The 26,263-nt window shown below is 37.0% G+C and overlaps 1 protein-coding gene across 5 annotated transcripts in view; it reads right to left on the bottom strand.

Annotated features, from left to right (window-relative positions):
• The window catches only part of CNKSR2 (connector enhancer of kinase suppressor of Ras 2), a 301,612-nt gene extending 275,601 nt beyond the window's left edge, over positions 1 to 26,011 (bottom strand). For all 5 annotated transcript variants that reach the window (XM_025373440.1, XM_025373441.1, XM_025373442.1 and 2 more), the window contains exon 1: positions 25,420 to 26,011. In XM_025373440.1, the coding sequence (XP_025229225.1) occupies positions 25,420 to 25,483 (64 nt within the window). In that variant the 5' untranslated portion in view covers positions 25,484 to 26,011. The remainder of the gene's footprint in view (positions 1 to 25,419) is intronic.
• Between the last annotated feature and the right edge of the window lie 252 nt (positions 26,012 to 26,263).

Below are 26,263 nucleotides of genomic sequence, written 5' to 3'. Positions count from 1 at the left end.
TCTACTCATCTGACAAAGGGCTAATATCCGGAACCTACAAAGAACTCAAACAAATTTACAAGAAAAAAGCAAACAACCCCATCAAAAAGTGGGCAAAGGATATGAACAGACACTTCTCAAAAGAAGACATTCATACAGCCAACAGACATGTGAAAAATGCTCATCATCACTGGCCATCAGAGAAATGCAAATCAAAACCACAATGAGATACCATCTCACACCAGTTAGAATGGCAATCATTAAAAAATCAGGAAACAACAGGTGCTGGAGAGGATGTGGAGAAATAGGAACACTTTCACACTGTTGGTAGGACTGTAAACTAGTTCAACCATTGTGGAAAACAGTGTGGCGATTCCTCAAGGATCTAGAACTAGAAATACCATTTGACCCAGCTATCCCATTACTGGGTATATACCCAAAGTCATGCTGCTATAAAGACACATGCACACATATGTTTATTGCAGCACTATTCACAATAGCAAAGACTTGGAATCAACCCAAATGTCCATCAGTGACAGACTGGATTAAGAAAATGTGGCACATATACACCATGGAATACTATGCAGCCATAAAATAGGATGAGTTTGCGTCCTTTGTAGGGACATGGATGCAGCTGGAAACCATCATTCTCAGCAAACTATCACAAGAGCAGAAAACCAAACACCACATGTTCTTACTCATAGGTGGGAATTGAACAATGAGATCACTTGGACACAGGAAGGGGAACATCACACACCAGGGCCTATTGTGGGGAGGGGACAGAAGGGAGGGATAGCATTAGGAGATATACCTAATGTAAATGACAAGTTAATGGGTGCAGCACACCAACATGGCACATGTATACATATGTAACAAACCTGCACGTTGTGCACATGTACCCTAGAAGTTAAAAGGTGATAATAAAAAATATATATATAAGGTATAACTTGAGGATATATACTCAGAAAGTAGCCATTGGATTAAAGATTTTGCTTTTCACAAGGTACTTATTTTAAGCATGTTGAAATCATATTAAGAAAACACTTTTTAACAGCATTTATGCTTTCAAGTTATTTATTTGAGTGGATGGTGGTGGGCAGTTTCTGTAGTTCCAAATTTTATTGGTATTCATGAAGGGTAATCAACCAAGTTTTCTAATATTGTATTACTGGTCTGTATAATTGCATAAATACTTTAGATATACATATAGATTCCAAGTCCAGCAGAGATCTAAGTTAAATTTTAACAGCAGTATCTTACAAAGACAGATAGGAAAAAACATTATGGGGCATATTCCAGTGCTACCTAGGTTGAGAGTGGTTAATGCAAATAAAAAAAAATACAGTGACAAGACTCAATTCTTGAGTTCTTTACTGTACAAGGTGCTTTCATTTTAACATATCAAGTTGTAATTTAAATTTAGTTAAACTAAGTCAGAATTACAAATGGGTGAAACAAGCATAGCTAAATTAAGAATTCAAAACCGCTGGTTCAATATAAAGTCATAGATTTCAGTTTTTATACTACTTAACATTAATTTTTCCAAGGACTTAGGCATTTGAGAAATATTTAAGTTACACTGTGTGCCAGTTTGCCATTTGCCATGGAACACGAAGAGCTCAGGCGGCTGCCAATGATGCTAACTTTTCCTAGTGGCCCCAGAAGTATGACTCAGTGCTGTCCTGAGGTGACCACACTTCTTATGGTGGCAGGAAGTGTTATTTTATCTTTGACAGCAGCTATCAGAAAATGTGCATAATGACACAGTTCATTTTCAAGTGATTAAGTTACATGTTTTTGCCCTCCTTAAAGGATGACAAATCTTGAAAAATGCAATACCTAAAAATTAACATGCAACAGAAAGTAGTTTGTAAAAGATAGTGCCATTAGAGAAGATACGTAAAATAAAAATCATACAATAGCATTATAGTGGTGAAAAAAGTATTTTATATTTTCACTTACTGAATACTTGACAGCACACATAGTACAAGAGACCTATATAAATATTAAATTTGAAAAATCTATTAATGTATTTGCTTCCATTTTGTTCAATACTTTTAGTTATTAAAATAATTACCAGAAATTTCACTATGATCTGTACAATGCACATATCTTATCAAAACACTGATAAATGCAGATATCACACTGCTATAGTTACTCTCACTTTAAATAAATATTTTTTTAAAATCTGAGATTCCAATTGTTGAGGCTTTATAACACTGGGATGTCGGAATGTTGGAAAGAGACAGAAATGAGAACAGTTTAAATGATATTAAGTTCACTATATAGAAGTAAGTAATATGTACAATAGGAACAAAAGAGGACATCAAAATAAATACGCTTTCTGAATAAATTTTAAAATAATCTGGCAGCCTTGATCTTTCAAAATGCACTTTTTAAATTGACATGTAATAACTGCATATTTATGGGGTACAGAGTGATATTTTTATACATGTATACAATGTAATGATCAAATCAGGGTAATTAGCATATTTATCACCTTAAATGTTGATCATTTCTTTGTGTTGGAACCATTCAAAATCCTCTCTTCTAGCTATTTGAAAACATAAATTATTGTTAACTATAGTTACCCTACAGTACTATAGAAAACTAGAACTTATTCCTCCTATCTGGCTGTAATTTTGTATCCATTAACCAACCTCTCCCAAACCCCTATCCCAATTCCCCATCCCCAATCCCCTTCCCATCCTCTAGTAACCACAATTCTACTCTCTACTTAAATGCATTCAATATTTTTAGCTCCCACATATGACCGGAGAACATGGGGTATCAAATGTACTTTTTTGGTGTATCAAAGACAGCTACTTGTATTATAAAATACAAGGAACCAATTTATTCTAATATATTAATTCCAGTAGTATGAATGAGGTTACTTAAATAATATAGACAGCTAAAGGTTAAAGAGTCAAAAAACTCACACTTAGAGTTTTAGGTGCATGTATATTGCTCATAATTAAAATGGAAAATTATTAAAGTGAATTACAATAAATTATTCAGCACAGCAAACCACTTATTCAGCTCTAAACGGACCTCAAAAAGTACTGTGTGTTCAGATTTGTGTTTAATCCTGTTGCACTGGGCTATGTTAACAATCTGCAAAGCTTTAGAAAATGAGATTTTAAATCATTGAGTCATAGCCCACAGAGATTAGAAGACCACCAGGAGAAGATTTTCTAGCAGTTAATAGCATTTTAACTATAAATGGGGTTTGGCATTTCAGAATCTTACATTCAATTATGATAAAATGAAATATAAAACAAACATTTCTAATAAGGGGATTATTTTGTGAAGTAGGTTTGCTGCATGTGTTAATAAAGATGTGCTCTAACTTTGACACTAGTGATCAAAAGAACTCATTCTCTTGTTTCTAATAGAGGATGTCCTCACAACAATGAAAAGATCTATGCAACATACTATTTCTGAGCTTTCATGTTGGGTTCTTTGTCATACTAATTTTGCTACTAGAAAGATATATTAATTTAGAGAGTCCTTTAACCTCTCTGAGTTCAGTTGCTTACAAGTAATATGAGGGCATAGGACCAAGAGATTTCTAAAAGTTTGTTCTCATTCTAGCTATCAATTCATCTCATAGATTGTACAGAGAACAAGAGTGTCAGTGTGTAGAGCATGTTCTTTTATAGAAGAAAATGTTACAAACTTTTAAATGATGATGTGTTTCAATAATGGACACAAGAACTGTATTTGAGTTTGTGTTTCAAATTTGCCCATTAAATATTATAAAACCATACATGTTAAAGTTTGATAAAAATAGGTATAAATTTCGCTAAGAACTTAAGGGTTTTACTTAAACTCCATGCATAAAACAAATCTGTTTGATGCATTCACAGACATCTAGATATAACTTACAGAACTATCATATTACACAGACTTTTGATTTTAAAAGTATGATTTAAATATGACCACCAAGAACAAAAAGTACTGTTTTTATCAGATAGTCCATATCAATGTACATATACCACATATTCTAATTTATGTTTTTCTTGGTCTTACAGGTGTATTTAGAATTCAAATTTTTGTTTTTAATATACTAGGGCTTCAGCCACCTGAAACTTTTTTGTATATTACCAAGGGGCAGGCAGAGAAGACAGTGTGAATAGTTAGACTCTCCAAGAGGCTGGAGGGCATTTGCTCAGTGATATGCTTGCTAACCTGTAACTTAAAAGTTTTCAGTCGTGAAAGATTATAGAAAAAGGAAAAAAGAAAGAAAAAAGAGAGAGGAGAAAGATTTGTAACCTAATGTCTTAGGAATTTGCCAAACTGAATTTGTAAAGGTAAACTGGCATTGGTGGCCTAGACCTGTGGGCATTAAAATCCACCTAAAACATAAAAAATACACTTTCTACTTTTGTTACATAGAAAGTCTTTGTGTAAAGCATATGCAGTTTCGTGTTTGGCATTTAATTACCGGGTAGAAAAAAAATCAAACTGAAAAATTCAGAGGGCCCAACTGTCACTGCTGGTCATAAAAGTAGATGTAAAGAAAATCAAGAATGTTTATCACTCATCACTTACGAATCAAGTATGAACATGAATTTAAAAGCTTATAATCACCAAATCTTATACTTTTTAAGATCATATCATCCAACTTTCTTTTATAGGAAAGAAAACCAGAAATCCAAATTATTTGCCCTATGTAACCCTGACAGAAGTAGAGCTGTCTCAACTACAGGATCTCTTTTTTTTTTTTTTCAAGGCATTCATTTACTTGAAGACTTATGTGTTTTTAACAAATGAGTTATGAATGGCTCAGAGCTGATCATCCCAAAAAATCCAAATGGTCTTCAAAGTCTGAATGAAAGATAAAATCTGACATCTTATTATCCATTGTTGTTTAGAAGCATGTCAATATCAAAAAGATTGAATAAGTAGCAATAACAAAATCATGGTGGATATTTCTGAAAAGCTTTAAGGTCAACATTGTTACACTATTATACTGATTAAAAGAAAGTTCTTAATACATTTGTGTATTTTTTAAATTCCTCAAAATGAAGTCTTATATATGAGTTGACATCATTTACACAGGATGTACTAATTGGATATATAGAGCATTTTTATAAGGAAAACACAAATGCAGACCAAAATGTAAAACCTAAGGAAAACAAAACTGCTAGTAATAAAAAAATTAAAAGCTGGCATAGGAGCTTTGGGAAAGTACACTTTCAAACAACCATTCTACACAACTTGGGAACTAATTTGCAGTCTTAATGCTTCTCAATTGTCCTCACTCCAAATACCACTTGTGACACATGAATGAGAAAAGGCATTGTTTTGCCAGTGATTCTCTCTTGTTTTCAGTGATCCAAGCTGAAATGAATTGGTTCATTTGTTTCTTACAATTGACTGTTTTTCCTATGAAAAGTCAATACATTTCTATCACTTAAATGGAGCTCTAGTGCTAAGTACCTATCATTTTCATTGCACAGATTCAGTGTTTAATAATAATTTTGATCACCATGTATAGTAATAAACCTGTGATAATAAAACTCTTATATTCCAATCTTCTGACAAGATTTGAGAAATAAAATTTAAATAATCATAAACCTTGTGATAAAATAACGCTGAGAAGTACTAGGGGACTGTGATATACAGGGTTTACTACTGAGATGAGGCCTATACTGATTCAGGACTTAGCCAGGTTTGGTGGAGCCATCAACAACAATGCCTTAGGACCTTTGTATTGAGTTCCCTGGCAGGAAAAATGGAATATACCATTCTAATAACTAGGCTAAATTAGTTAAGTAATCTTTTGACTCAAATAAGTAAAAACATTGATTCGGAGAGAAACACTCCAATACAGCTGTTAGAAAAAGAAGAGGCTATATGACGGAAGTTAGTAAAAGGGAAACAGTTTCCAAAACAAAGCCAGCAACGTGAAATCTATACCCCAGATGCATTTTTAAATCAGTATAATCTTACTTTCATGCCATATCATAAGGCAAACACACGTGAGCTATATCTAGTAATTTATTTCTAAACTGGAATACTTAAAAAATTCTTTTCCATTAAGATCATTTTAAATTCTGTACAGTAATAAATTCTTTTTGCCAGTGTCAGAATGTTACTACATTTCTGCCTGGACTGTATATTAATTATTCCTCAGCTATTCTCTATAAAACACATTTTAATTATCTCCATTTTAAAATAAAGGGTTTGAGAAATAAAGACATGAATTGAACACACATACAAATACAGGATAGAATGTGGGATGGACCACAACTTCCAATCCCAACTTAGTACTACAGATCATTTGTATTGTCTTCTATACACAGTGCTTCCTCCTAGTATTTATCCCTTTAATTTTATTCATCTGCATAAAATCTAGAGATGGAGGAAGAAAGGGGAAGAAGAATAGGTCTTTTGACATGACTACGGGTGATAAAGATATTTCCCACAGCCTGGAAAGTCATCATCTGGCATTTTCATTTGGGAAAGTAGAATACTAATTTCTTAGCAGCCTACAAGACAGTGGTTACTATACAATGACTACTTCTAATTAACTTCACTGAAGAACTTGTGTACATCTGCACCCTGAAAAAGCTTCCAAGTCTACTTCTCACCATCTGTATTTCATAAGTCATGCGAATCACACAATTTGCTTCTAACATTCTGTCATTAATGACTGTATTACTGTAATAGCTAGCCACCCTAAATCTGTGAAATTTTATGAAAAGTATTACTGGAAAGCATTGAAACAACTTTAGTCTAAACATTGCCCACCTAACCCGAGATAAATTCTAAAGTTTTAAGATACTGGAAATTCTTTTGAAAAGTCAAACCATCCTTTCTGGTCACATATTCAAAACTAGTTTCAAACCCTTGATATTTAATGTATAATTTACACAGGTTGTTTTTTGAAGCTTTCTTTAAATGTAAAGCATTCTTACCTTACTGAAACAAAACAACCCGTCCTTCATTCCCATGAGCATAGTTTAAGAATAATTTGTACAAAAAGCAGAAGCATTTCACAGAGAGCACATTAATGCATAGCTAGGCTGGTCCTCACAGAGCATAAATCAGAAAAAGACACTTGGCAGCAAATCAGGGCAACACTTTTAAGACATTCCCATCAATAACATCAACAGAACTTCACATTTTTACAGAGAGAGATTAATATCAAAGAATCAAGTAAGTTGAAATTGTGACAATTATAACATTTCAGTTTTTTGTGGAAAGAAAAAAAGTATCAGGTTAATGCATTAAGTTTTCTGTCAGTTTCTTCATCTACTGATTACCAAAGACTGAGCTTTTTAGAATTTTCACACCAGTAAATCAAAAAACAAGGAAGACTTTAATCAGAAAGGCACAAGAATTAAGGGCAAGTATTAAAGTAGTTCTGTTTTGAAACTTAATGTAATTTCTTGGAGATGTGACCAAAGGAGGTCTTAAATTACAACCCCTTATAACCCAAACTCTTCTACTAAATGCACTACATGGACTCATTATAAGATGAAAATAAGGTACCACATTTAATGGCAAGAAGAAAAACATTGACTTCCTTGCAGAAAAACAATCAGAAAAGGTCTTTGAGTTATATTCAAAATCAGCAAAACTGCTTGGTACGGTTTGGATTTCTGTCCCCACCCAAATCTCATGTTGAACTGTAATCCCCAGTGTTGGAGGAGGGGCCTGGTGGGAGGTGACTGTATCATGGAGGCAGATTCCCCCTTGCTGTTCTTGTGATAGTGAGTGAGTGCTCACAAGACCTGATTGTTTGAAAGTATGTAGCACCTTCCCCTTTGCTCTTTTCCTCCTTCTCCAGCCATGTAAGGCATGCCTGCTTCTCCTTTGCCTTCTGCCATGATTGAAAGTTTCCCAAGGTCTCCCTAGCAATGCTTCCTGTACAGCCTGTGGAACTGTGAGCCAATTAAACCTCTTTTCCTTATATATTACCCAGTCTCAGGTAGTTCTTCATAGCAATGTGAGCACGGACTAACACAAAAAAATTGGTATGTAGGAGTGGGGTATTGCCATAAAGATACCTAAAAATGTGGATGCGGTTTTGGAACTTGGTAATAGGTGGAGGTTGGAACAGTCTGGAGGGCTCAGAACAAGACAGGAAGGTGAGGGAAAGTTTGGAACTTCTTAGAGACTTGTTGAATGACTGTAACCAAAATTCTGATAGTGATATGGACAGTCAAGTCCAGGCTGAGGTAACCTCATATGGAAATGAGGAAATTATTGGAAACTGCAGTAAAGGTCACTCTTGCTATGCTTTACCAAGGTAACTGGTAGCACTGTGTCCCTGCTCAAGGGATCTGTGGAACTTTGAAATTCAGAGTGATGATCTAGGGTATCTGGCAGAAGAAATTTCTAAGCAGCAAAGCATTCAAGAAGTGGCCTGGTAGCTTCTAACAGTGTATGGTCATATGCATGAGTGAAGAGATGGTATGAAACCGGAACTTATATTTAAAAGGGAAGCAGAGCATAAAAGTTCAGAAATGGCACAGTCTGACAATCTGGTACAAAAGAAAAACCCATTTTCTGGGGAGGAATTCAAGATAGCTGTAGACATTTGCATAAGTAAAGAGGAGCTGAAAGTTAATAGCCAAGACAATGAGGAAAAGGCCTCGAAGGCATTTCAGAAACCTTCATAGCAGCCCCTCCTGTCACAGGCCCAGAGGCCTAGAAGGGAAGAATGGTTGTGTAGGCTGGGCCCAGAGCCTGGCTTCCCTGTACAACCTCAGGACACTGCTCCCTGTGTCCCCAGCCACTCCAGCTTCAGCTGTGGCTAAAAGGACCCCAGATACATCTCAGGCTGCTGCTCCAGAGGTGCAAGCTGTAAACCTTGGCAGCTTCCACATGTTGTTAAGCCTGTGGGTGCAGAGAGGGTAAGAGTTGAGGCTTGGGAGCCTCTGCCTAGATTTCAGAGGATGTATGGAAATGTCTGGATGTTCAGGCACAAGTCTACTGCAGGGGAGGAGACCTCATGGATGACCTCTACTAGGGCAATGTGGAGGGGAAATGTGGGGCCCACACAAAGAGTCCCCACTAGGACACTGCCTAGTGGAGTTGTGAGAAGAGGACCACCATCTTCCAGACCGCAGAATGGTAGGTCTACCAAGAGCTTGCACCATGCACCTGGAAAAGACGTAGGCACTCAGTGCCAGTCTGGGAAAGCAGCTAAGGGGCTTGTACCTTTCATAGACACAGGGCCAGAACTGTCCATGGCCTTGGGAACCCACCCCTTGCATCAGTGTGGCCTGGATGTGAGACATGGAGTCAAGGGAGGTAATTTTGGAGCTTTAAGATTTAATGACTGCCCTGCTGGGTTTCAGACTTGCATGGTCCTGTAGCCCCTTTCTTTTGGCTGATTTCTCCCTTTTGGAATGCATGTGTTGACCCAATGCCTGTAACCCCATTGTATCTTGGAGGTACCTAACTTGGTTTTGATTTTACAGTGTCATAGATGGAAGAAACTTGCCTTGTCTCAGATGAGACTTTGGACTTTTAAGTTAAGTTTGGATTAAGTTTGGACTTTTAAGTTAATGCTGAAATAAGTTAAGACTTGGGAGACTGTTGAGAAGGGATGATTATATTTTGCAATGTGAGAAGGACATGAGATTTGGGAAAGGCCGGGGCAGAATGATATGGTTTGGATTTGTGGCCCCACCCAAAACTCATGTCAAATTGTAACCCCCAATGTTGGAGGAGGGCCCTGGTGGGAGGTGATTGGTTCATGAGTGTGGATTTCTCCCTTGCTGTTCTCGTGATAGTGAGTGCTCACGAGACCTGGTTGTTTTAAAATGTGTGGCACCTTTCCCTTTGCTCTCTTCCTCCTTCTCTAGCCATGTAAGATGTGCCTGCTTCCCCTTCACCTTCCGGCATGATTGAAAGTTTTCTGAGGCTTCCCCAGCCATGTTTCCTGTACAGCCTGTGGAACCGTGAGCCAATTAAACCTCTTTTCATTATAAAGTACCCAGTCTCAGGTAGGTTTGTATGCCAGTAATGCAAGAACAGACTAATATACTGCCCTAGGTAAGTAAACATCTGCCCTAAGTAAATGTGTGTGCATATTTATACACACATTTATATATACAGCTGATTATCAATTATAAACCACAAGATTTATTTACTTAAAAATTATCATGCCTTGCTTAACATTCCCACACAAATTGCCTGCAGGAAACAGAAACTACAATTAGAAGGAACACTAGGAGTCAAGCTTTGTTAACAATGTTTAGAATAGCACACACTTCTGTCTGAGAATTTAACTGCAAATTGTTTAGCATTAAGGTAAAATGAGACGATAGAGCTAACTTTTGGTGGTCTCCATCCTATCCATGTACATTTAGTTTCCTTTTCTTAAACATATTTCCTGATTAGCAAAAGGTAAAAAATGCTAATCAAATAAAAGAGCAAATTTAGTAGAATGAAAACAAAGTATAACATTCATTCAATAAAATTATTTTTCAAATCACAACAATATGTATCCATAAAATTTAAAAAATGTTCACGCATGGAAAAGTACAAGGTTTACAAAAAAGAGAAGTGGTAAGGCCAGGGCCAATATTGTTTCCTGGGAGCATTTTGAGAATTATGAGTAGTACTGGATTATCACAATGATTAGGTTACTGAATGATTGCTAGATCCATGGATGGAACAATCCCACATAGTGAAGAACTACTCTATATCTCAAGTGCCCTTTTTTATTTGAAAGACTTTATTATTAATACTTCTAGAGAGGCAAAACAAAATTATACATATATGACACATAGCTTATCTTTTGGTATTACCAAATTTGAAAAATACTGTAATTTTTTTATTTGAACAACTTTTTAAAAATTTCAGAATAGTTTTACATCTACAGAAAAGTTGCAAAAAAATAGTATAAAGAGTTCCTGTATACTCTTCACCAATATTCTTTTTTTTTTTTTTTTTTTTTTTTTTTTTTTTTTTTTTTTTTTTTTTGAGACGGAGTCTCGCTCTGTCGCCCGGACTGGAGTGCAGTGGCCGGATCTCAGCTCACTGCAAGCTCCGCCTCCCGGGTTCACGCCATTCTCCGGCCTCAGCCTCCCAAGTAACTGGGACTACAGGCGCCCGCCACCTCGCCCGGCTAGTTTTTTGTATTTTTTAGTAGAGACGGGGTTTCACCGTGTTCGCCAGGATGGTCTCGATCTTCTGACCTCGTGATCCACCCGTCTCGGCCTCCCAAAGTGCTGGGATTACAGGCTTGAGCCACCGCGCCCGGCCCAATATTCTTATTATTAACATCTCACATTACTATGGTACATTCACTACAACTAAGGAACCAACCTTATTATGTTGCTAATAAGCTAAACTCCACACTTTATTTGTATTTCATTAGTTTTTTCCTAATGTACTTTTTCATTCCAAGGTCCTATCTAGAATGCCATAATATAACTATGTCTCCTTATAACTATATCTTCTCCATAATATAAATATATCATGTCTCCTTAGCCTTTTCTGGTTTTTGAGTTTCTCACATTTTCTTTGTTATTGGTGACCTTGACAGTTTTGTGGAGTTTTGGTTGGGTATTCTGAAAAACGTCCTTAAATGTGGGCTTTTCTAATGTTTTTCTCATGGTTAGAATGGGGTTATGGGTTTGTGGGGAGTAAGGAAAGACCATAGAGATAAAGAACCATTCTCATAATATCATATCAATCACATCACAACACATCACATCATATCACGGGTACATGCTATCAACATGACTTATCACTGACGATGTTAACCTTGATCACTTGGCCAAGGTAGCAACTGCCAGGGTTCTCCACTATAAAGTTATATATTTCCCCTTTTTCACACTCTACTCTCTGGAAACAAGCCACTAAGTGCAACCCACAATCAAGGAGTGGGGATTTAAGTACCACCTCTTTGTGGTGGGAGTTAGGGAGTATGTATACAAATGATCTGTAATTCTCTACATGAAAGATTTGTCTCTTCTCCTCCATTTCTTTACTTATCCAGACATTTATTTATATCAGAATGGACCCATGAATATATTTATTTTATATGTTGGGTTATAACCCAATACTATAATACTTTATTGTTCAAATTGTTCCAGCTTTAGCTTTTGGAAGCTCTTTCGGATTGGCTTTTGAGTATTTTACATGCCCTCATCATTGTGTTTTTTGAACACTTCTTTACTTTATGGCACTACAGGATGCTCCAGGCTCTTCTCGCATATTCCCTACCCTAGCCCTAGAATATAATATTCTCCAAAAAGCTGTTTCCTTCACTCATAACTTTCAAATGGTCAACAGGAATTACTAGAATGGCTTATCAAATGAGTCTGGTCCATTAACACTTCTCCTACTATTTGTTTTTACTTCACTGTCTATTCATTCACCTGTTCTTCCATTTTCTTGTATACATTCCATGGAACAACTTCTGATATTAATGCTTCTTTTAAATCCAGATATGTTCATTAAAAGTAGGGAAAAATATCAATTATTTTCCTCTTGTATAGTCATCCTGGGTATGTACATACAGAAACCCATATTATTTTATTATGTATTTTTCTTTTTATTACAATAAGGATATTTTAGTGAGTTTTTAAAAATTATGTGAGTAGGTAAGTTATATTATCTGTGCATTTTATTTCAGGAGATATTACATAACATCTGTTATGTAAAACATCCAAAAAGATTGACATAGGAAAAAAGAATAAGCTAGAATCCAATGTGTGCACCTGATTTGGATTATGATTGAAGAAAAAAAATGAAGTGTCTGACATTTATGAAACTAGAAATTTACACAAATAGATATTGATATTAAGGAATGAATGGACAGTGGTGTGATAATAGTGTTATGGTTCCTCAGCTATTATTCTGCTGTATTTCTTTTCTTTCTTTCTTTCTTTCTTTTTTTTTTTTTTTTTTTTTTTGAGACAAGGTCTCATTCCATCACCCAGGTTGGAGTATAGTGGCACAATCACAGCCCACTGCAGCCTCGACCTTCCTGGTTCTGGTGATCCTCCCACCTCTGCCACCTGAGTAGCTGGGACTACAGGCATGCCCCACCATGCCTGGCTAATTTTTGTATTTTCTGTAGAGACAGGGTTTCATCATGCTGCCCAGGCTGATCTCGACCTCCTGAGCTCAAGTGATTTGCCCATCTCAACCTCCCAAAGTGCTAGAATTACAGGCATAAGACACTGTACCCAGCCCACTGCTGTATTTATTTTCTATGTGCATGCATTATTTTCCAGTATGCATATGTTTAAGAACAAGCAGCTTCATTTGAAAATCTAAAACATAAGAAACCACTGCCTTTAAACATTAAATCAGATACATCTTAAAATTAATGTAGACAGAGATTCACAGTATTACCATATTTAAACCAGATTGTTTTTTAAAACAAGATGTCAACAATTATTTCAAAGAAAGTGATGAAATTCTCAAAAACATCCCCAAATAAAATTAATTCTAATTTATATGAATTTTAAAGGATAATGAGCAATTTAGGAGAAAAAGGTGCTTTATATAGTCAGAGAGACAAGACTAAGGTAACTTCAAACTAGTTGGTAATTTACCACAGTTCACAATTTTTTTTAAGGTTCTATTGTCCTGGGTATTGTAATAGCTTTTATAAAAAGTGAGAAACTTCAAACCATTCTCTCCACAAGTAAAGAACAATTTAAGTTATTTTCACTTATTTTAACACTTCCAGTCTAAAGCAAACTCACCTTAACTCTTTCTATTAAAAGAAAGCAAGGAGAAACAGAAAATATCATCTTTGCATAACTTTGAACAATCCTACTTTAAGTTCCCACATATATACTAGAATATATATTTTTAAAACATATGGAAAGTTATGTGTATCACTTTAAAATATAATGTAGGTGGAATTGTGCCTTTCATTACCATTTTACAAGCACTCCATTGGTCAAATATCTAATTCAACTTGACCACTCCATATTTTGCATTTATTTCACAATAGTTTTTTTAACTAATTATGATTAAATTTCCTCTAGCATTTAAATTGCTTTCGTGATTCACTTAGCTTTCCTATCATATCACAATTTGGTCTATTATAAATGTTTCCAAACAAAACAATTTGAGGAGATGAACTGACATTTTGTAGGTATATAAGGGTTTCAGATCTACAGGAACACACCAAAAAATGTCTGCTGTTCAAAGAAACACTAATGAAATGCAGGTAGCAAGGCTAACCACTTCTGAGTAAATCTGAACAAATTATCATTATTTTTGGTAAAATGTGACATACTTATGAATGTCTATTATCAGGTACCACATACTTTTATTAGCAATCCTTTGAGAACAAAACATCTCAGCACTAGGTTCTTGGCAGTAGTGCTCAGAGTAGGCTTTTTAAAAAATTTTGCCTAGGTCCAGACTCAGCAGAGGGGAGCATCAAACTCTAGGGGTCACTTCAAAATAGAAAAGCTGTCACCAAAACTACAGTAATATGTGGCATCTTTGTCACTAATGAAAGCCCTATCCTGAGCAGTAGAAACAACTCATCGTGCATACACACGCACACACACACATCTCACTAGAAGCCCAAAGGACACAAAAACTATAGCCCACCTTACCAGATACTAGAAAAGGTAGGTTTGATGGAGAGGACATAACATCTTTGAAAAGTATTTTCAGGATTCCTCTCATCTCACATCTACCTCTGCTAGAAAAGTAAGGTGGAAATATTAGGTATTTTAGAACCAATCAGAAATCAATACTTAAAAGAAACACCTGCTTAATAAATATACAGGTATATAGGACAAGTCATTCAACATTTCTAAGTAAAAATTTCTCTAGGCCAAAGTTCCTTCATGTGTAAAATAGGGATTAAGTCCAACCTTTCAGGGCTAAGATAGGCATTAAATGTAATGTAGGGAAAGCACCTAGCACAGGACACAGTATGTAGGAAGCACTTAATAAATATAATCTATTATTAGTTCTGCCTCTGAATATTGCCAACAGAATATAATCTCTTCCTTTAAAAAAGTTGACATTTATATTTGCTTACTGTATACAAGGCATCGTTTTAAGTATACCACAACAGAAAAATGTGGTAAAATGTAGAAACACCTTTTAGATTGGTAATTGTAGGTAATACCAGCATCCTCATTTTATAAAAAGGAGAAAACTTGGGAAAATTACTTAAACTCTTCCTAAGATCACACAAGCTAAGAAGTGATAAAGTCAGGACACAAACCCAGGTATCTTGATTCCAAAGTGCTCTTACCTGTACTATATTACATACTATGCCAACTTTTAAAGGGTAGAAAATTCAGAAAAATTTTTAAAAGGTCAATTCTGAAAATCATTGTGTACATATCTGAACTGTGTCCTTTACCCACTAAATTGTAAATCCAATCCAGTAGGGGAAAAGTTGACGTCAAACCTAATTTCACTGAACAGCTGTACAATCTCTGTTGAGCTGCTTAACTTCTCTGTACTTTACCTATAAAAAGGTGTTAATAACTCTCCCTTATCTCACTTTTAAAGATTATTCGTAATAATATAATGTGAAGTACATGACCTTTCTAATTTGGGTGAATGAGAAGAACCAAGCTATATTAAATAACGTTTGCAAAATACTCCAAAAAACAAAAAGTGATAATTCTAAGTATACAGAAATTCTAAGTAAAAATACAACTCCTTTCTAACTAGCATATTTCCAGTATGTAAGTGGCTCCTAGCAAAGTATAATACAAAAACATTGTACTCTCCCAGGTCAAACAATTTCTTTCCAATCTTGTTTGCATTATTAGATTGATCAGCAAACTTTTCCTTCACATATTAACAGAATCTTCAATAGGAGCACAGTGAAATTATCACAAATCCCAAATAAAAAGAATCTGAATTAACAGGTTTTTACCATAAGAAAACTCAAAACATTATGTCTAGGGCCACTGGAAAGAAAAATCATCTAACCCAAATATTTCACAGAACTAACTACTCTGCGTGTGTCAATTCAACATCAAACTGAAAGTCTCTGGTCTGACTGCTAGAAGGCAACAGAGCAGGCTTCTGGATAAAGAAGCTTTGTTCCTTTGATTTAATGTAACATTGGTGCCAACAGAGACTGCCACAAAGCTCATCCTGACACCAATATAATGGGAACTGGGGAAAGAACATCTAGCCCTGCCATATCATGCTAGCTCTATACCACATCAAACTTGGTTTCTATGTAGGTTCCAGCAGGCCAGAAGGAAAACTAGCAACTGGACTACTATATGTCTGTTTTGAGCACCATGAGCAAAACTTCTACACTTTCTCTGTTATATGTATTTAATATCCCAAGGCCTGTTTTGAAAACCAAAATATAAATGGTTTTCACAACATTAAAATATCAATTTTCTGAAAAAATATACCAAATAAACTCCTATATACATATAAAAAACACATCAAAATTAAAACAAAAATTCAGCTAGTATTAACATTAATCATTCAGCAGTATTATTTAATGCCAGAATTTTAAAGGTTTTTACTAATAAATTACATTGTTAAGTACAACTAACAACTTACTAGAAAATAGATTCTTTTATCATCTTTGGTAAATACATTGATAAAAGAAAAATCCAGGATCTAAGCCAAGCTTCCATTGATTTGTTCTAGTTATTACTTAAGAAAACATGTTGCAAGCCTGTTTTAAAAATAGCAGATGTATTTGAAACAAAATAAAAAGTTCAAACAAACACCAAAAAAAAAAAAAAAAAAGATATTGGGCAAAATCTTAAAAGGCAACTAATTTAATGAGGTTTCTTCTTATCTACCACTGTATCTAAAGACTATCCAACCTATCTAATTTCTAAGAACATTAATGTCAAGTAAACATATAACAGTCATGCATGCTACACTTGATATTAGTTATGTAACAATATTTTTATCATGGCAAACCATCCTATATTGGTGTCAGTGCAACTTTTGGTTTATTAAATAAATATTGGTTTTTCAAACAATTTTATGTTGTGGTAAAATAGTCAACAGATGAACAAAGAAAGCTAAAACAGTTATTACTGCACTTTAGCAAAATTTAAAATTCAGTGCATTTATGCAAATAGCAACAAACTCTTTTTTCCTGAAATTGCAAGAGTAAGATAATGAAAACTTCCATTAGAATTAATGATTGTAATTTAAATTAAAATCAAACCATAAATTAAATACACCTTTCAAGTTTAAAAATTCTATCTTGTAGAATAGTTGTTTGTAAGTCAAATCAGGGCACAATTGCAATCCATTGTTTTGCAGTACTAGCTAGGGCATTTAAGCCTGATGGTGTTTTATAAAGAGTTAACAAACTGGCATGCCTATTAAGATCTTCACAATTTCACTTATTCTGATTTGTATTTTAATGATTCTAAATTGGGAGGAGGCAGGCTTTATTAGAAAAATTTCAGTAATTTGCCTACTAGTGATTACCTAGCAGCATGTAATTCATAGAAAATCCACTTGAGGCACCTGTATTTAGCAAACTATGTCTTGCAATAATTCTGTACATACGTTCTTAAAAAGTGCCCTTCAAAAGTTAGTAACGATAAACTTACATCTAGTTTTTAAAGTTTTATTTTTTTCAAAATCAGAGGGAAGGATGAAAAATTACACAAGAAAATGCTAATTTAAGATGCACCTTTAAATACCTTAATTGTATTCCTATTAATAAAAATGCAAATTGAACACTAAATATAATAAATAAGATAATGGTTTCATTAAGCTCAAGGGTTGTTTTTCCATTTTATCATCCCAATTAACAAATAAAGGATATCTTAACAGAATAATGCATTTTAATTTTGTATATGAGCTTTTTGTTTTTATTTTTATAAGAGGACAAAACTAAGACATTTGATCAATTTCACTCTATCATACATTCTAAAATATATAGAGTTCTTTAAAAAATACCCAAATGAAGAAACAATTAGAAAATTTGAATGAAGGGAAATAAATGCTTAGGAGGAGTGTGTTTTAATGTTTTAATAAGTATTTGCTTATCATGTTGTCTTACTAAGTGATGTTAGTAAATAATATTTATACTATCTATAATATTTATGGCATAAATACAAGTGTTATTAATTTACTGAAATTATTAATATTTTATAACAAAATGAGTTTAAACCATGATTCGTATCTTTGAATTGGCTAGAGCACCACAACTATGAGAAATGGATAAAGCAACCCTACTTCTACTGTATTCTGGCACACAATATGTAGGTTGGCACTGAAGTATCCATTAGAGCATTATAAGGGACTTTACGTGCATTGTCATTTAGGAAAGCAGATTTGCTGACAGACCAGTAATCTGTGAATACATTAATTTATTCCTTCCCTCAACAAATATTTTCTAAGTGCCTATTTTATACCAGATACTTTTTTACACACTGGTACAAGAAACAGACGGGGTCCTTGCACTCATCTAGTGGGGGAGCTGGAGATCAATCAAATAACCATCCAAATTAATATAAAAATAAAACTGGTGAATGGGACACAGGAGATATACATGGTACTAGGACAGCATATAACTGAGGATTTGATGTGATTTAACAAATCTGGAAAGGCTTTCCTAAGGTGGATGAGAAAAAGCATAAGACCTGAGGGGTGAGTAGGACTTAACTAGGTGAAGAGAATGAGGGAACATATTAAGTGCAAATGCCCAGTGGTAGGCAAAAAGGAAGGACGGTGAGGCAGCCTGTATACTTGGTGCTGTGCATGACACTTACCTCATAGGCAATAACCAAACCTTCAAGGGTCTTATAGGCCATGTTAAGGACTTTGACCTTTATGCTAAAAACAATGAGAAGTAATTAAACAGTTTTAAACTGATAAGGGTAAGAAGTGAGAGAATGAGATCAGATGCGATTCATTTTCAAGGAATTCATCCTGACTGGAGGTGTATGGATCAAACAAATAAACAAAATTAAGATGCTACAATTATCATGACCTCGACTGAAAATGGTCATATTTTGTGCCTTGTAGCAAAAGGAAAAAAAGGGAAACAGAGTCCATTAATTTTACCTTTTTTAAACTCAACCACCACTTCTCCAACTTTTCCACTGATGCATCTGTAATTGCTCAAAAGAGTGTATTCAACCCTGGGAGGTCTGGAGAATAGAGCTTTAAACAGCCAGCTGCAAGCCTAAAATTCCTGTTAAGTCTCTGGTCTCATCTTTGAAATAATGCCAATTTTGATTTCTACATCCTGAATATAATATCCATGTTTGTTTTAATATAAAAAAGCTTAGCAAAAAAAAAAAAAAAAAAAAAAACCACACACACACACAAAAAAACACCTTTTTGGCTTCTTTTGATCATTTGGCTTCCACAACCACAAAAATATACCATTTTGTGGAACACAGGCCTATGCTATTCATGAAAACTGTGAATTCACTCACTGAATGTAATTCAACACAATGATTCCACGTTGAAGACTATACTTGTTGCTTTTAATCAGACACTAAACAATAAAAAGCCATAAACAATTAAAACTTTTAGACTCCATTCTTTTCAAATTACTTTATACTCCCTTCCCCCGCCCTTTTTAAAAACTAGTACAGATGATCCATTCTTTTAGTACTATTTTTAGAAGCTAATAACTTTATTCTTCACAATAACCCTATGTGTGAGGTACTGCAGGGAAGACACATAGAAAGCTAAACGTCATTAAGAACAAATTGAGGTCGGGTGCGGTGGCTCACGCCTGTAATCCCAACACTTTAGGCGGCCGAGGCAGGTGGATCACTTGAGGTCAGGAGTTCAAGACCAGCTTGGCCAACATGGTGAAACCCCATCTCTACTAAAAAAAATACAAAAATTGGCCAGGGGTGGTGGTGGGTGCCTGTAATCCCAGCTACTCGAGAGGTTGAGGCATGAGAATCACTCGAACCCAGGAGGCAGAGGTTGCAGTGAGCTGAGATTGCGCCACCGCACTCCAGCCTGGGCAACAGAGTGAGACTCTATCTCAAAACAAAAACAAAAACAAACAAAAACAAACAAACAAAGAATAAATTGAGCCCTAATCTAGGGTTGCTTTGTTATAAATAAAAATGATAATTTATCATTGCTTTAGGAACAGTATTAATACTTAAAAGTCTATTTCCATTCTTCGTATAAGAACTTGGTTCAGTAAAATTAGAAATATCTAACAACATAATGTTAATGATTTAATTAATCTTCAAAATAATTTAACATTATTTTCAAATCATTCCTGAGAAACAGATTTGAAACAGCTGTACCAATTCAATACACATTCTTTGTGGGCTTATTTTTGGCAGCTAAAGTTTTATAATGTGGCATTTATTTAAACTCAGGACATGATGAGAGTTTTATGGTCTTTGTGAAATGCAGATTTGTTCTTGTACTTTTGTGCCACCTACTCATGCTCCTCCCTCACTTTCCTTCTACTGCCCACCTCTCTCTTTCATCCAGACAAACCTATATACGACCCCCCTTTACTTAATAACCCCATCTCAACTCTAGAGTTTCTTGCCGTGCTGCTACATTTAGTATACATCCCTCTTAGATTATGCCTTAAGTAAATAAGTAGCTTAAATAGTTGCTAGAACCCCACCCTCCTCACAGACCCCTTTCTGATTCAATAAAATTATCATCTTCTCTTTCCAATGGTGCTCATATACAGCTTTTTGAAAAATTACTACGTGTGCTAGTTGGTACCTTTCTCTGTCTTTGCCTAAGTTTGTCAATGTCACTACCATGCCTTACAGAGGCTAATTTCCCCAAAGCAGAGAATAATTTAAAACAATCCATTAAAGTACCTTCCATGCAGAAGTACTGAGAAAATAATATCTATGGAGCAAATATATCTACATAAATATACTCCTTGTTCCTAATCTGCACTAAATCATGAGTGTTACATTAAGGAGCAAATGTTAATAACACTATAAGAAAAATAACATGTCTTCTGAATGAAATTCTACGTATGGAAAAGATACATTCCTTCTTTACATAAAATGACAAGAATTCCTGTTCCCCAAAAAAGTCAAATCCAAAGTAGATGATTGTTGGTGCCAATTTAGTCACCTTTCAATTGAAAAAAATACTCTAATTTTCAAAAGGAAGTGATACAAACAATTTGATCACTTAAGCTTATTTGTAGTTCCTGCCAGAAAATTATTTCCAATCTCTCTCTCAAGACAGTTGAACTCAAAATTCTGACATTTTCTTTATTTAATAAAGACAAATTTCAACCTCAGCTCTGGGTCCTATGATGGGCAAAAAGAATTACTAAAGAGCATTGTACCTGTCAAAACATCTCTGCCTTATCAAATACATTCTCCTTTACAGCATTAAACTTTTATACTGACTAGACTTTATATAATCACTACATTTTCCTCTACTATAGGATTGTATACAAAACATTGGTTTTGCTTTTTATACCTAAAAGAATGTATTTTATTTTCTATCCTCAAGATGGCTGAGTCATCACGACAGAAATTAGAAGTCAGAGAATGCCTCTTGAAGAAATGATTTATAGTAAACAGGAAAGGGTAGAGCAGTTGATTGTGGAATGGGTTGAGAAAAGGCTATCTTAAAATTTTAATTATTTTAGGAATCATAATAATACAAAATTGGCTGGAGCTAAATCACAGAGATGTTTAAAGACCAGCAAAATGGGGCCTATTGGTTAACTCTGAAAAATCATAATCATTTTATCTGACCCAGAGAGATTAAAGATTACTGGAAGAATGTAATGTAGGGAGCTGAGTCCCAGAAAAATAACTGTCTTAGTCATGTGGATATTTTGAATGAGTCTCAGAGTTGGAAAAGATGTAAGAAAAAAATTGGAATGACTGGGTGTGACATGGACTAGGAAAATTAATAATAAAGTTAATAACAGGGGCCCTAAAGCATTCAGGGTTTTTTGTTATATTTCAGTGGGCAAAAAAGTAGAGAAGGTCTGCAGACTCAAACAACTGCAGATTATTTCCAGGCCCTGCAAGGGGACAGATAGGAGCTGAGAAATGACTTATTTTAGAATAACAGACGGAGGAAAAATTAGAACAATTACTGGCCTACTTTTCTGCCTATGGCTTTTTCCAATAACTCATTTGCCTTTATTTACCTTGAAAGGAGTTTATGTTTTAAAATATAAAAACTACAAGAGGATTGGATGCAATTTCCAACTGAAGGTTAGTTTCAAATGCTAATTTATGAGTATTTGGTTTTCTCCAAAAACATTTTTATAAGATTAATTTTAAAAATTAATTTGAAGGTCTAGAAGATATCTCCAAATAGCCAGAAGTACTATCAGAATAATTTGTGATATAGCTACTTATTTCACTGACTCACAAGGAGTTCATGTATTTACTGGAAATAACATTGACACTGTGTTATATTCAATTTTTATTGTCAGTAGAAAATTTGGTATTTGATTTTACAAATAATGAAGTTGGTGAGCAAAAGAATACAAGGATTTCCTTATATTTTTACTACTAACAATATATAAATTTTATATTTCCATCTCCCTCAAATATTTTAATAAAAATCAATCTAAATGAATCCATTTATACATTGCACCAAAATTGCAATGTATAAATCGTCCCTCATAAATAATCTTGAATATATGCCACTAAAGCTTAATAATCTTGTCAGCTTTTTTTCCCTGTTCATTTCCCTCTCTGGGACTGAGTTTCTATACCACTTCTACAAATTGTCTAGAATCATAAATATATGGCCACTCCTATTCTTATACACTTAATGATTCTTTTTCTGTTTAGTGAAGAGAAAAATACCCTAGAAAGTACATAAAGAATGTACCTTACTTAAACAGAGTTATAACTATTTATGATTGTGACCAGCAGAAAGCATATACTATATGCTTTCAATGTTAAGGATGATGAAACTGTCTCATTAGGAGCATCCTCTGAAGAACTCCCACAGTGTTGCAGTTGTTCAAGACTCTTGTTCATTCTTTGGTACTGCCTTTACAACACTACATATTATACAACACTAAATGAGGTTTAGCCTCTCAAAGCTACAGCCTAAATTAGCAGGTGGCTTTTAAATATTACTGCATTACTGCAGGGTGAAAAATATTTTTTAAATGTCCTTTGTTAAACTTTATTTGGGGAAAAGGGCAAAGAGAGAAAAATTAAGGTAACAGTGTAAGTTACAAGTTGAGGAAATGTTGTTTGTTTCATGCAACTATTTTTTTAAATCTCATTTTCTGATAATATCTCAAATCAAATACATATGAATATTAAGGAAATTTCAGCAGGAAGTAGTTTGGGATTTGAAATATCATTCATTCTCTTCCAGTCTTATGTGTATACGATACACAAACTCTATCTTGGCTACCCAATTCATCTTTTCAAATAGCTCTAAAATGCGTCACCAACAGGTATGAAACAAGGTATTCGACTTATGTATTAAAAAAAAATTCAAATCACAGCTAACAATGTTAACCTAACTTCAAAGAAGCCACATTTTAGGCTGGAAAGATTTTTAAAGGACTGGTGTACTGAACAACTAATAATGTGTGTCAGAATATTTGCATCATATATTCTACTTGCTTCAGTGGACCTAAACTATGGAGAGAGGGGAAACTGCAAGAATGTAACTGGGAGGGTGGGAGGTGGAGACTGAGTATGCAGCACTCACTACAGGCATCATGGGAATTTGCAAAAGGTAGTCTATGAAGGTAATCAGACTCCCATGGAGCCAAGATAGCTTGTCTTTTCATATTTCAGCAACAGACTCAAACTACAGTAACCTTTTAGAAAAATTCAAAGAAAGGGGTTTTAAGCATTGTTGCTTCCTGCATATACTCTGGCTCTTTCTTCCATCACTGAGAAACAGAGAAGAAGGTGGAGAGTGAGGAGAATTGGTGGGAATCTAAGATACTGGAATTTCAATAGCAAATATATAAAGAGAAAAAGCAGCAGCAAAGATGAGCCACTGCAGGACTTTGTCTTAGTCATCTTTATATCCCCCATGGCACCTTAGCACAATGCACTGCACACAGGGGGGCAGTCGATAAATAATGTATTGGGTTTAATTCAATTCACTCACATTTGTACTGTGCTTAGCAGTTACAAAACAGTTTCCACATATTAGAAAAGAAAAGCAAAGTAAATGAGTAATAAAGGCGCAAGTAAGGGAATAAAATGAAAGCAAAATAAAGAAAAATCCACAAGAATAAGCAAGCGGCCAAAAAGGCTGGGGAAAAGAATGAGCAAAAAAATTCAGTTTCTCCCTGTCACTCTCAATCCCTTCCAATCACCTCACCTCTCATTCTAAATTATCTGGAGCTTAGAAAGTCTGACTGTTAAGTAAGCCCAAGAAGGGGCTCCTTCATCGTAGGAACGGGCATTTTCAGCGATAATAAGCCTTTGGTCCCTGACTGATCTACCTAGAGTTTGCTCAGGTATGACCTCGAGCAAAACGCTAACATTTCCCAAGTGTGGCCACGGATTCTTTATTCCATTCCATCCCATCTATCCCCTCTTCAATTCCCAAAATCTTAGGGAAGAGTTGGGCCTGGGAATCCAAGGGGTTGGTGGGTGGAGGAGTCCTCTACAAGCCCCTTAACTCAGACAACAGAGGGAGGTAGTGAGACAGGAAAGCCTAAGGATTAGAGAAAAAGCTCACGTTTGCGATTAGGAGGGCGATTGTCTATAACTGTGGTTATTATCAATCGCCAGGGGCAAAAAGGGGTGAACCTTCAAGATGGAAGAAATGTGAAGGTACCTGAATGCGCATCACCTTACACCTGGCGTTGAGCCCTTAATAAAAAGCCGTGAGGTCCAAAACCTCGACTGGCTTGAAAGGGAGAAAGCAGAGAAGGGAAAGGATGTGAGGGGATGCGCTGGAGGCAGCCCACAGATACCAGCAAGGATGCTGTCCCAGGGGAAGCATGATGTCCTCACCCCCAAGTAGCACGTACCCCCGCCCTGGGCATCCTCAGCCAAACCTGGGTGTGGGGGGATGCCAGGCTCCAAATGGGGGCGGCCGAGTCCTGACCCCATTATGCGGGCTAAAAGTTGCTTGGGAGAGTTGGCGCTGGGGAAGGCGGCTGGCAAGGGCGGCCGCCGAGGGGGCGTCAGCTTTCCCAGGAACAAAGGGGCCAGGGAAGGGCGACCAGGGGAGCAGGTCCTGGGGGAGTCCACCCTGAGCTAGGAGATAAGGGTCGCCACGTCCTCCTGGCCCAGGGGCAGTAAGGGGAGCGGGGAGTACGCAAGATGCGCCGGTATTCCGCCTCCCGACTTCCTGCCTCCAACCGGGTGGCGCCCGCTGCCCTCTAGCTCTCTGGCCGCTCCGCGCCCCTCTAGCTGGAGACAAAAGGAGACCGGGGACCCCAGGCCCCTGCCAGTCCTGGAGGACCCCCGCCCCGACGCGTACGACGTACGCCAGTGGAAGCCGCGGTGGCGGGCTCTGGCGCGGCGGGCGCCCCCTCCTAACCTCGCACTGGTGCCCCGCGCCCCAGTGCCGCCTCACCCTCCCCGCAGCGGGCATTACCTTTCATCCAGTCCACTACTTGACTCGGAGACCATTTGCTCACGGGCTCCATTATCAGAGCCATGGGTACGGGGTCGGTTCCGTGCAGAGCGCGGAGCTCAGACACAAAACGAACTCAGCAGTCCGAACCGCTCTCAGGTGGGGTCCCTTGCTGACCGCAGCCTCTCTGGGCGGGCGGCGCGTTGAAAGCGGCTTTTGTGTGTCGGGTCTCGCGGCTGTAATGTCTCTTAGCCAACCGCTGGCAGGAACGGCGACGGGGAGGGAAACGTGCAGGAGTCGTGGCTCCGCGCCGGGTCTGCTCAGTTCCCGCTAAGGCGGCGGCGGCGGCTGCTGCTGCCTCCGCCGCTCCGCTCGGGTCTCCGTCCCTAGGGAGCTTCAGTTCATGGCTTGAGCTGCTGAGGGGGTCGCGTCACCGAGGGAAGCAGCCTCTGCCGCACGCCCTCAGCCAACTTGCCCGCTCGCCTCACGCGCGGGAGTGAAGCCCCCAGCACGACTAGCTGCCCGGCGGAAATGACGAGGGGCCTCCTGCCACCCAAAATATCTCTCCGCAGCCCTCGGGTGCGGGGCGCGCGCGCCACGAGCCCCCCGCCCGCTCGCTGCCGCGCGGTCCCGCCCCCAGGGCCGACGGCAGGCGCGCGAGGCGCGTGCGCGTGCCAGCACGAGGCCGGAGCCCAGGGTCTGTCTGGCAGGCAGACAGGTGCCAGCAGCTCGCAGCCTGGCGTTCCCGCTTTGGGGCCGTCCGGGAACAGAGGCGCGCGAGGTGCGCGTGCGCGGCAGCGGAGGCGGTGGCGGCGCGAGGCAGAGCCAGAGCCCGGGGTCAGTCAGTCAGGTGCGGGCGGCTGGA

The sequence above is a fragment of the Theropithecus gelada genome, chromosome X (assembly GCF_003255815.1).
Source record: "Theropithecus gelada isolate Dixy chromosome X, Tgel_1.0, whole genome shotgun sequence".
In the NCBI taxonomy this organism is placed as follows: Eukaryota; Metazoa; Chordata; class Mammalia; order Primates; family Cercopithecidae; genus Theropithecus; species Theropithecus gelada.
Note: the sequence above shows the minus strand (reverse complement) of the source record. Positions and strands in the feature narration are given on the sequence as shown.